Source organism: Gossypium hirsutum, chromosome A02 (genome assembly GCF_007990345.1).
Source record: "Gossypium hirsutum isolate 1008001.06 chromosome A02, Gossypium_hirsutum_v2.1, whole genome shotgun sequence".
NCBI classification, from domain to species: domain Eukaryota; kingdom Viridiplantae; phylum Streptophyta; class Magnoliopsida; order Malvales; family Malvaceae; genus Gossypium; species Gossypium hirsutum.
Genome location: NC_053425.1, coordinates 2,667,154 through 2,679,512, shown reverse-complemented (window position 1 = coordinate 2,679,512; position 12,359 = coordinate 2,667,154). Strand labels below are relative to the sequence as shown.

General features: G+C 34.0%; 1 protein-coding gene and 1 non-coding gene across 2 annotated transcripts; one reads left to right on the top strand and one right to left on the bottom strand.

The window, feature by feature from the left end:
• Positions 1-267: 267 nt before the first annotated feature.
• LOC107936080 (TBC1 domain family member 13) lies at positions 268-6,363 on the top strand. Its single transcript, XM_016868732.2, has 9 exons — positions 268-727; positions 806-898; positions 1,026-1,130; positions 1,495-1,647; positions 2,490-2,588; positions 2,704-2,832; positions 4,242-4,421; positions 4,509-4,625; positions 5,064-6,363. The coding sequence occupies exons 1-9, from the start codon at positions 401-403 to the stop codon at positions 5,226-5,228; spliced, it is 1,368 nt and encodes a 455-aa protein (XP_016724221.1). The 5' UTR covers positions 268-400; the 3' UTR covers positions 5,229-6,363.
• On the bottom strand, positions 5,996-11,864 carry LOC107936064 (O-fucosyltransferase 1). The gene is made up of 10 exons (XR_005910225.1): positions 11,703-11,864; positions 11,465-11,621; positions 10,340-10,418; positions 10,169-10,239; positions 9,934-10,022; positions 9,680-9,825; positions 9,311-9,593; positions 8,681-8,810; positions 7,870-8,572; positions 5,996-6,361 (listed from the first exon to the last, which is right to left on the bottom strand). It is a non-coding gene; the product is annotated as an O-fucosyltransferase 1 (transcript).
• Positions 11,865-12,359: the final 495 nt, after the last annotated feature.

Sequence of the window (12,359 nt, the reverse complement as noted above, 5' to 3'; positions counted from 1 at the left end):
ATTTATTTTTAAGACTTCTTAATTTTTTTTACACTTCTTAAAATTTTTTAAAAATTTTAGATTAACCTTTTAACTATAGTTTAGGGACTAAATTAGTTATTAAACTTTAAAAATTAAGGTGCGATGTTATTTTTGAACGAAGATATTAACCAAGTGATAAAAATATATCATTTGTTAATATTAGTGATTATTATGTAATTTTTGAAAATTAGGTGATCAAAATATAATTTTAAATAAAGTTTAGGGACGGTGTAGTTTACCCATTCCAAAATCAAACCCTCGAACGTTCTTCGACTTTAAACACCCGATTTTCACAACCTATTTATTACAAATTTCTCAAATTTTGATTAATCTATTTGTTTATTTCTTTGAAAGATCAAATCTCGATTCCAATCTTGAAATGGTGAGGAAGCGAGTACCTGATTGGCTCAACAGTTCTCTCTGGTCTACAACTCCGGCCGACGATCGTCTCCACCACTATTCCCCTTCTCCCACCACCACCACCTCTTCCGCCACCTTTTCCGAGCCAACTCTTCAGCCTCCGGCTCCAGTGCCTCCTCCCGCCGCATCCTCGAAACCTCAGTCCACTCCTACTTCTCCGAAACTCGAAATCAGAGATCCAGTTAATAGAAATAGTAACAACAATAGCGGTGGTAACGATCAAAACGGCGACTCTTCTGGCGTTTCTCCCGATGATATCTCTCGCCAGGCTCAGCTCTTGGCCGAGGTTTTTAACTTATTCTCCTTTGCTTACTGATTTTCTCCTTGTCCTTCTTTTTGGTTCTAATTTCTATTTTTTTTTCAGTTATCCAAGAAGGTGATAAATATGTGGGAATTACGGAGGATTGCGTCGCAGGGGATTCCTGATGGTGGAGGAATCAGATCTACTGTCTGGAAGGTGTTCTTTTTCTTTCCCTTTTTGCTGTTTGTTTGCTGAGAAATTTGAAAATTGTGGAAATTCCTTGGAAAATATGGTTATTTTTTGGATTAATAGTTCAATAGGATTTGTTTGGTTGTTGTGGCAGTTGTTGTTAGGGTATTTACCACCTGATCGTTCGCAGTGGTCTTCTGAATTAGCTAAGAAAAGGTCTCAGTACAGGCATTTTAAAGAAGAGCTCTTGATGAATCCTGTAAGTCATTTTCTATAACCGTGTATGCTACTATGACCTTCATTATGTGGCTGTGCTAGTAAGTATGATATAGTTAGTTGCTTTGATTAATTCTAATGTAAAATTCCAACTTCCAACAGCATTTATATTGCATTAAGTTGATAAGGAATGAAAGAAAACTGATATTAGCAGAAAACTAATTTGGCTCTATTTTTTTTCTCCAAATAATAGAATGATTTCACTTGAGTATTTTTTTATTTCTTTAAGTTCTCTAGTTTTTTGCATTATCATCCTGAAAAGTACTGTTATCTTGTGTGGTTGTTGCTTTTCTCTTCCTTTTTTCTGTAAGAGTTTTGGGTTTCTGAATGTTTCTGTGGCTAGTCAGTCAGAAATCACAAGGAGGTTGGAGAAGTCTGTGGGTTGTGACAATGATGAATCAAAACCTGAAGGCAGGGGTCTGCTATCAAGATCACAAATAACTCATGGAGAGCATCCTTTGAGCCTTGGGAAAAGCAGTGTCTGGAATCAATTCTTCCAGGTACCTTCTTAGGCTTGATTGAAAACAAGTTTTTTTAAGCCATACTTCATCTCATATGTTTTTTAACTTTTAATGTTGAATGCATGAAATATGACATTGCAAACACTTGGTTCGCAATTTCCCATCAAATGTGTTCATTTCTTTACATCAGAGCCTGACTTCTAGGGCTTGCTTGGCACTGGGGAAAGAATAATTTGACTGATAGATAGCAATTATACATTCAGAAGCTAAAAAACAATTAAGTGGTATTACAGTTAATTAAAATGCCACTGTTATGAAAATGATTCAGTAATGTCTTGCAAAGTGGGACTCTCTGAATTCTCTGCAAATAAAAATAATTCTCACTCTGTCGTGTTGCATTTGAAAATCTATCATTCTAGTTTGCATTAATTAAGTTTTAACACATGAGCCAGTCCAGGAGTCTTTATGCTAGCTATTCTGAGTCAGTTTCCGCAACATGCAACCTTTAGAATATTGGCTTTACAGCTTCTGTTGGGAACCTTTAGCTTTAATTTACCAAGAATATTGGTCTCTTTGTTATTGGCTCTCTGTATTATTATTAGAGGTTGGGGTTTGGTATTTTTATTGTTATTGTTGTTTACCAATATAGTAGGAATGACAACAGCATCTAACTTGCAGCTCAAGCAAATCGTTTTCTATCAATGCTTAGTTGAGCATATATGAACTGCATATTATTTCCATTCTTATACTAGTTTATACATGACTGCAATGTAAGGGAATTCTCATTTTCAGTTAATAGAATCTGTGAATGGAATTTTTATTGATCTCATGCTTCCCCCCCCTTTTTTTTTTTTTGGTTCTGGGGGTGGTGTTATTTGTAGGACTCGGAAATCATAGAACAGATTGACCGAGATGTGATGCGCACTCATCCAGACATGCACTTCTTCTCTGGGGATTCGCAGCTTGCTAAATTTAATCAGGTAAGCATCTTCCTTCTTTTTTTTTCTCTTTAATGTGATTGTTCCACTGTTTTTTTACTTTAGCATGGATGTAAATCGAAACCATTTCCGACTTATATGTCTCTTGCTTATTCAGGATGCAATGAGAAACATATTAATCGTATTTGCCAAGTTAAATCCGGGTATAAGATATGTTCAAGGGATGAATGAAATCTTGGCACCTCTATTTTATGTATTCAAAAATGACCCTGATGTGGAAATGGCGGTAAGGTCTCATTATCTTCCCTGTGCAACTCTTTTATATCAAATCTCTAACATGCTTGTTTTTTTCTTTAACAATATTTCCTGTTTTAGTAAACAGTATCTAAATAGACTAATCTATTAAATTATAGAGAATATAATTCAATGTCTCTAGGGTATTATTGCCATTTCTCCTTTTCTTTGTCTGCATTATTATGGGTGCCACTGCATTTTTGAAAAAAAGAAAAAGGACATACATGTAAAAGAACAGTCATAGTTTTGATAGTCATGTATTGAATATGGAAGTTTCAGAAATGGATAAAAACAAGGAAATATTTTGATGAATAAAAGACTGAAAGAAAAATGAACCTTTCATTGTGCAATGAGTAATCCTCACAACTCAGCATTTACTAAGCCTCCTTGTTTTGTGTCCTTAATGTAAAAGGTTAAATTCTGCTATTAGTCTCTGTACTTTGCAAAAGGGGTGGATTTAGTCCCTATAATTTTATTTGATCATTTTCAATCTCTGTAATTTTCGACAGGGCAAATTTAGTCCCTGTACTTTTCAAAATTTGAAATTTTAGTCTTGACCCAAACAGTAGCAGTTAAATCCATTTGGTTAAATTCAATTACTAGTACTATTTATAATGTTGTAGATTTAGTCAATTTTCTCCAACTGGATCATTCTAAGTTCCTATACTTTTCAAATTTTGAAATTTCAGTCATAACATAAAATGCCTGTGGTTAATCTATTAACTGGATTTTTAGTGAGTAATATGTGAGTAATATGTGGGAATAAAAAGCTGACATGACATTACACATGATAATATGCGTGGCGCATCAGATTTTGGAAATAGCAAAACTTTACTTAATGAATTTAATGATTATTGTTTGGTGAGGATTGAAATTTTAAAATTTGGAAAGTACAGGGACTAAAAATGACCATATAGAAGTATAGGGATTAAATTCTAGCTTTTGCCAAGTACAGGGACAAATAACAGAATTTAACCAATGTAAAACGAATCTTCCTCTTTTTTTCAGTTTTAACACTTATATTTCCTTGATCCACCAAGGCGCTCACAAACATAGCTTGATAATTTCTTTCTTGTTTCTGTTTGCGACTCTATTGCATCAACTGTCTCTTTTCTTGCCCTAAGTAACCCAAAAAGTTGTAACGAACAAAACTTCCAAATAGATTTCAGGTTTTGGAAAACGAAATATGGTGATGCTCTTCAATCATTACTGTCATCAACTTACCTGTGTCTGAATTTTTTATTTGCACCAAAACTTCTGGAGTATATACACCAACAGATAGCCGTAGACCAATTACAGAGTACCTTTGTGAAAATAACATGGATTATTTTCTTTGTTATTATGATTTATGATCAGAGTTTTGATGTGTTTTCTTCTTCATTTTCCATATTTGAGTTGCAGGCTAATGCTGAAGCCGACACATTCTTTTGTTTTGTCGAGTTATTGAGTGGATTCCGAGATCATTTCTGCCAGCAACTTGACAACAGCAATGTGGGAATTCGCTCCACAATTACTAGGCTGTCACAACTCTTGAAGGAACATGATGAAGAGCTTTGGCGTCATCTAGAGGTCACAACTAAAGTAAGATATCATTGCAAATTTTAAACATCATTAGCGGATGGTAAATTTTTTGGGTTAAATGCTAACCGTTGTGTAAAAATATCACAGGTCAACCCCCAGTTCTATGCATTTAGGTGGATCACTCTGCTTTTGACACAGGAGTTCAATTTTGCAGATAGTCTTCACATATGGGATACGCTTCTTAGTGACCCTGAAGGTCCTCTGGTATGATTGAAAATTTTAACTCTCTTATCTCTAGAACATTTCTCGAAGCTTGTTAGCTTGCTGGATTAAATGTTCCAATTTTTATCATTATTTAATTTTTTTTGGGAAATCAAGGGAGGAGATATGTGATTAGTTGGCGGTGCCACTCCCCCAAAAATGGTGAAATTATAGTTTGGTCCCTTTAGAAGCTATAAAGTTATAAGTTAAATACAAATGATAAAATTGCATTGACCCCCAAAAAAATCCTGGCCTCGAGGAAAACTTTTTGGCTTCACCCCAGTTTTGTTTAGGTGTAAAAAAAAAGTATAGGAGAGTGATAAAATTTAGGTGCTTTTTTTTTTTTAATATTTTGTCAATAACACTTGATTTTTGCTGTTTTTAGATTGGATTTGAATTTATTCAAACACCAAACTGAACCAAACATGGATGTATTTGCAGGAGACATTGCTTCGGGTATGCTGTGCGATGTTGATTCTCATCCGTAGGCGGCTGTTAGCCGGGGATTTTACTTCAAACCTTAAGCTACTCCAACACTATCCGTCAGCAAATATCAGCCATTTGCTGTACGTCGCGAACAAGTTGCGCACACAAGCCATAGGGTAAAAAAGCTTTTAGTAACCACGTATTTGTGTCAGTGTTTTCTTCATTAGTCCGTCCCCCTCCCGTCAAACCCCATTTGTTCTTTTATTTGAGATAGTGAGAGAAAAAAAAAAGCATTCAGTGCTTGTAATGTAAATTGGTGGGTGTAAATTGGTTGGGAGTAACAGCTAACATGCAGGCAGGGAGAACATTTTCTCTTTCTGTTTGTGTTTCATTAGAATTGTTGTGTTGAAGTTAAGAAGTGTTTTGTTTTTATGGTGGATTGATTCATTTTTGCAGTGTAAGATTTTTATTTTTATTTTAACATTGCTTTTATCATTGGTAAACAAAGTACTTTGTGCTTGCAAAATTTTCAGATTTGGCATTAAATTTTTCGATGTTGATTGGAAAATTTCTATTTCGAGTGTGCACACGGAATTATATTTTCTTACTTATTTCCATGTAGCATAAAATAAATAAAGACATGTATCAAGTTTGTGCGGTTCTCAAATGTCAAATTTTCAATTTTGACTCAAACAAAAAACAATTAATGCATAATTAAATTCACTAAATCAAAATTTAGCACGTCTCTAACCAATCCATGAGTCATATAATTTTAATCCTTAAATAGATTTTTCCTGTGAATATTATAAGAAACAAGTTAATATGGTATTATATATTACATTAAGATTTTAAAAATAATAATTTTAATAAGAATTAAAAATATCAAATTAAAATATAAAAATTAAATCTATAACTCAGGCAAAAGCACAATTTGAACATCTAATAGATTTAACTCAAGTACCTCAATAGTATTGAAGTCAATTCCTTGTCATAACATGGTCCAATATCGTTTGCTTTTTGTTCTTTTTCATTTGCAATAGAGTAGAGCATCTATTAAAAATTTAAGATAGCATATATGTGGGTGATATACAAACTCAATAAATATTTAAGAAGCACAATCGTAATTCTGAAGATATTTTAGGTCAATCAGATATCACACAACACAATAACTCTTCTTTTTGGTGGAAAATTACGGTGGTAAAGTTCAGTCGTAAAACAGTAACTCGAATATAGTAATTACCTCCTCAATTACAAACTCCAACCAATTTGCTCCTACGACCTGTCAGTGTAGTCCACATTGCGAGTAAAATAGCCTGCAGAGCCCAATGATCTCTCAGCATCTCCAACAAAATATTCAGAAAATAATTATTAGCTATTCTATCAATTTTTAGCTTCTCTTCTCACTATATAATGTGCTAAAACCAATCCTTTTAGGTAGAATCAGTCCAATCATTGGTCTCAGTGATTCAAATTAAAAAAAAAAATTATTAAAAAATTAAAAGATCGTTAAAACCAATTCAACCAATCAATACCGATTCGCAAATCAATCAATTTTATACCTTTCACCGGATCGACATTCATTTGGTCCCTTACTGTTAATGACAATGAAAAGAAATGGGAATAATATAACTTTTGACCCTTGAACTTGGCAAGTAAGTCAACATCGGCCCTTGAACTTGACAACTAAATTCACTTTAGTAACTATACTTTTTTTTCCACTGACACTTGAACTTGATAACTAAATCCATTTTGATCCTTGAACTTGAAAAATCTAAATGTTTGATGATGTGGTACTCTCGAGTTTAAAAAATAAAAATTTTTTAGATGATGATGTGGTAAAATTTCAAAGTCATATTCAGTACTTTAATAACTAAACCGATGGTTGAATAGGTTAGATCACCAATTCTCGATTCAATCAGTTCAACTATTCAACCGCCGGACAAACAATAATTAAATAAATAATTATAATTTCATAAAAATCTAAAAAAGAATAAAACCGGTTTTACTTCGATTTTTAGATTTTTATGAATTTTTAATTATTTATTTAATTATTGTTAGTACGACGGGCGAACTGGTTGAATCAAGAACGGGTGATCTTACCTGTTCAACCGTTGATTCAATTATTAAAACTTTGAATATGACATTCTGAGATTGTATGACATCATTATCTAGAATTTTTTTTTTTTCAAGTGATGATATGACACAATCTCAGAGTGTCACATCTTCAAACTTTCAGATTTTTTAAGTTTAAGGATCAAAATGGACTTAGTTGTCAAGTTTAAGTGCCAAGGTGAATCAAAAAAAAGTACAGGTACTAAAGTGAACTAGTTCTCAAGTTCAGAGGCTAATGTGGACCTACTTGCCTAGTTTAGGGGCCAAAAGTTACATTATCCCCATTTTTTTTTCACGATCATTAACAAAATAGGCTTAAATGAATAACAATTTTCAAATTTAGGGGTTAAAGTGAATCAAAAAAAGTTAAGGGGTCAATGAGGACCTACTGACCAAGTTCAAGAGCCAAAAATTACATTCTCCCTAAAAAAAAATCAAGAATCTGAATTCATATTTGAATTGACACTAACCAAATGACCCGAACAATTAACTTGAACTTAAAGTGACAACACCACAAAATAATCCGAATCCAAATAACCTAAAGTTAAAAATACTTGACTCAAAATAACTAAAAATTTTAAAATCCTAATTGATGAGATCCAAATTGACCTCAATCAAAACTAACCCAACCATCTATATTGACAGATTAACTTGCAAACTGAAAAATACTACAATGGTGCATTAAGGAGATATCAGTCATGTAGCTTACCTCAAAAATTCAACATGGCCAGATAAATCACTTCCTTTCTCTAGTTTCTAAGATGAATGCCACAGAATAATTCAACGCAAAATTCTCATATTTCCGTTCTACGTGTTGAATTTGTTTCCATCAAGGCTTCTAGGTCTCTATTCACTTCATTCTCCAACTGGCTTTCTAAAATTTCCAAAACATTATCCGGAGGGCATTTGTCTGCAGGATTGCTAGGTGATATTTGACAGAAGCATTCCGGCCAAGAATTCGTATAAAATGATTCCGGTGGCACACGCTTGTGAGGCCCACCGAAATTCGTTTTGAGCATGACACGCCTAACTGCTTGTTCAAAACCAGCAGTCTGTCCATTCTCTCGATCAATGAATATTGGAGCAAGACCTTTTCTGTCCGGTCTTATTGTAGTTCGAAAGCCATAATAGAGACGGTGACCAAGTAGGTTGTTGGCAAAGTTGCTCGGTCCATCATACGTTGGCATAAAAATGTCCGAAAGAAGACAGACCATGTAATCAACAGCCGAGCCTAACAAACCCCGTGTGTTTGCAACTAGTTCCTCTGAAGAGTCCACAGAACTGTGATTCTCAAGGCGAGGGAAAAGATCCCGAAACGGTTTCATAAAACGATCTCCACCAAATAGTTCACCAGCAGCTAAGTATATCCGTGTAGAGTTGTCAAATCCCATAGCACGCAAGACAAGACCAACCTGCAGTTCAAACATTCATTTATGTATAAGCATCATCTCTCTATTGGCACTCTGTGTATAATAAGTTGAGAGAGGGAAATCATTGGAATGATTAACAAGATAGATTACCTCCTCTGGAGTTAGAGGGCATTTGCCAATGGCCCTTCTTTCATTATAAACAAGTCTTTTCTCTGCAAAATTGTCCTTTCTATACTTCTTCAATATACTTTGCTCTTCTGGGCTAAATATATCAAAGCACCTATAAAACATTCAACCCCATCAGCCAATCAAGTTCATTATGTGTATCAAGAGATTTTTTATGTCAGCCTATGCGTTTTTGTCAATAATCATTTGCACGTATGACTTTCACAATTAACTTGGGGTTTATACATGTAAATGGTAAAGATGGCTGTATTGGAAAATAATTCACAGAAAAAATTAACAGATTGGATCCTAATCCAAGTCATTGAGGATCCAAAAATAATGAAAAATTAATCTAGCAAAAGCGCATGTTTATCTTGTTATTTCGACCAGACAGTGTGCAGGAATAATAATCATTTTATATGTTTGAACAACAGGTGCATGCATGCCTGTACTACCCTTGCCGCCTCATGTCAAAAGACCTCTTACATTATATTTTATCTAATGTGTAAAGATAAGCACAAATCCTGAGAAAAAAATTATGATCATTGCCCTCAACCTATGGCAGCTATAATGAAGTAATAAAAAAAATACACTAAGATAAGGGAAATAACATACCCGGCAAATGCAAGCATATCCATCTCAAAACGAAGATGTATCGACATGAAATGACCTTGTGCACGGAGTTTATCAACTATTGACTCACTTAACCTCATAATATTTGGCTTGAACCTTAAAGCATGATAATTAACTCTACACCTCAAACGTTGATACTCAGCATTGTCGATTTCTTCGGCAAGGCGATGTGAAAAGGGAGTTAGATAAATAGCACCGTGTTCCTTCATTTTCTTGAGAGCAACTGTTGTATACCAACTTATAGGAGCATCCCTAGGGGGCGAATCTAAACAAAGTGAGAAAGAAGGAAGATCAGAAAAAGCAAAAAAATTCAACAACTTTGAAGATAAAATTATCTGCATGATTAATAACATTAAAGCTATCAATATTTCACCTGATGCGCTTTTATCTTCTTGGTTTTGCCATTCTTGTGAGTTTCAGGTATGCTTTCCACAATTCGTACATCATACTTCAGTGTCTGGATAAAATGCTCAACATCATAGATACCTTGGAAGCCACTGGAGAAATAAAGATGGTATCAATACATTAAATTTGCAGAAGATCCACAAGGAACAAAGACAAGTGGCCATCTAATTTCAAATAAATTGAAAGATCGACAAGATTACCTGTCGTCATGCCAAAAAGAGTTTGCATCCAGCTCAGGCAGTACAAGTGTGGCATTCATGATTCGTGCAGCAAGAACCGCATTACAGATCTAAAACATCAAAAGTGATAAACTTACTATTTTACTGAGGTACACTGTTGAAGCAGTATCACCAAAATCTAATTATAGTTTAAACTTGGAAAATTTTAACATAGCAATTCATCAGATTAGAGTTTATGGACAAATTTAAGACGAACCGCACTGCGTTGTTGATTCAGACCGCCATTGCAACGAACTCGAAGATAACCATTAGTTTCCTTTGGAGGAGCTGCCAGAATATAACAATTAGAATTCTAAGAAACTTGCATCTTTAGCAAAAACCAATTCAAATAGATTTATTTTTCTTCGAGAATGTTTTGAGCAGTTACGGGGCCAATCAGATCGTGGAGCAGATGATGGCCTCCAGCCACCAGACTTGGCACTTTCCCAAAGTTCTTCGACATTAATCTGAATAAATATATCAGATGAAATAAGGATCAAAGGGTCAACTGATCAATACTGCTGCTGAACCAGTAAAAGTTAGAAAGGATGAGAATATATCCTAATCACTGGCTTAGCTTACACATGCAGAGAGTTCAAATTAATACAACAACCAGTCTCATGCACCATTATCAGAGTACAGAGCACCCTAAAATGGTAACAAAAACCTATCAATAAATCTGGTTAGAGTAACCATGAATAAAAACAACTTAAGTTTCAGAAAACTGAAAAATGATACTCTCATCCTTGCAATTAGCATAAGCACAGACTAAAGCAATAGATAAAGCATTTTTACTTTGACAAATTTCATGTAATAAATAGGTCAATGCAAGAATTATATGCAGATTACAAAAGCCTATAAGAGACTATCCACTACCAGCCAAATGAAGGTTTTCACAGGCTCCATCCAAGAGAATCTCCTATAGCATCTATTGAATGCATTACATAATAGAAACCCTCTCTTTATATTTAGATCCCACACTCTAATAAATTTATGATCTTGACTGGGACCATAAATAATTAAATAGAAGGGGTGGGTTTCAAAAGAAAAAACTGAGACATTATCTAAAAATTAAAACCGCCGGTCAAACTGTCAAACATCATAAGTACCAGGCTTTCTACCATCTTTTTAGCATTGAATATGACATTAGCATTACTTAATACTCATTACAGTAAACCTAGCTGCCAATTACAACAAACAATTCATTTTAATAGCATTTCTATCTTTAAGTTTTAACAATCCAAAAACAAACTCAATACACTTTCTAATCAAACAGAGGAATTAAAGCTGCAAACAATCACTAAGCAACATATCAAAATCAAATAAACAAGAACAAGAAGCTTAAATTTACTCCATTTTAACTCATTAAATTTCCAAACTGAACCACAGACATCATTGCAAGTTCAAACTCTCAGATCTTTCACTTAGCATTTTTCTCAAAAAAAAAAAACCAAACATCAAAATCCACAATCCAAAAATCAAAACAGATCACACTCTAAACACTACTACTAACCTCAGAAGACTCGAGAGATCCGCGATTTCCACTAATCGTAGCCGAAAAGAAAACCGAGAACGTGCAGATCAAAAGCACCACAACAACAACCGTTAGCTTAGCGTAAATTCCCTTCGATCCTCCTCCTTGCTTCCAATGCTGCCTATGCAGCCCCGGCCTACAAAAGACATAAAAAAATGAATGTTCAACAATATGCCTGTTTCGCTCAATGGAAAACGAAAGAAATAGTTAAATTTACCTCCGCATAACTAGGAATGGAAAAAGAGAACAGTGTTTCCTCCAGATCTGAAGGTTTTAGATATTATGTTGAATGTTATTTTGGATGGGATTTTAGTAGTCGCAGTGCATTTTGAGTGTAGTTTTGGAGAAGGTAAGGATGGTAATTTGGCGGTTGTTGGGTAAATGCGACAGTTTGTTTAAAAGGCCTTCGTTTAATGGGCCGGGTCGGAATTTTACCCGTAGCCTTCAAATTCAATACGGCCACTTTATATATAACTCTTTGTTACTAGATAGGTGGTGCTGAGAATTATATAGATTCGGATTTGCTATAAGAGCGAAGCCAGAAAATTTGTTTAAAGGGCCGAAATTAAATTGTAATATTTAAGGTAGTAAAAGTATAATTTTATCATTTTAATAGTCTCTATTTTTATAATTTTTTAGGGATTAAATTAATTTTTTATTATTTTTAGGGGTTAAAGTATAATTTTATCTTTTCTAATTTAATTTTTTAAAAAGTTCAAAGGGCTTAAATAAAAATTATTCCATTTTAAGGAGAGCCGGGCCGATTCCTCAGTTTCACCCCTGATTGGCTAATTTATTAAAAAAAATTTATTCTTCCTTGAAATGAATTTTAATCTAACTATAAAAATGTATAAATATCAATGTAAAATGACTT

Excerpts from the sequence above, each read along its gene's own strand:
- LOC107936080 (XM_016868732.2), top strand. The coding sequence starts at position 401 with ATGGTGAGGAAGCGAGTACCTGATTGGCTCAACAGTTCTCTCTGGTCT. Across the intron at positions 2,833-4,241 it reads ACCCTGATGTGGAAATGGCG|GCTAATGCTGAAGCCGACAC; the intron begins GTAAGGTCTCAT and ends TTTGAGTTGCAG. Across the intron at positions 4,626-5,063 it reads GTGACCCTGAAGGTCCTCTG|GAGACATTGCTTCGGGTATG; the intron begins GTATGATTGAAA and ends ATGTATTTGCAG.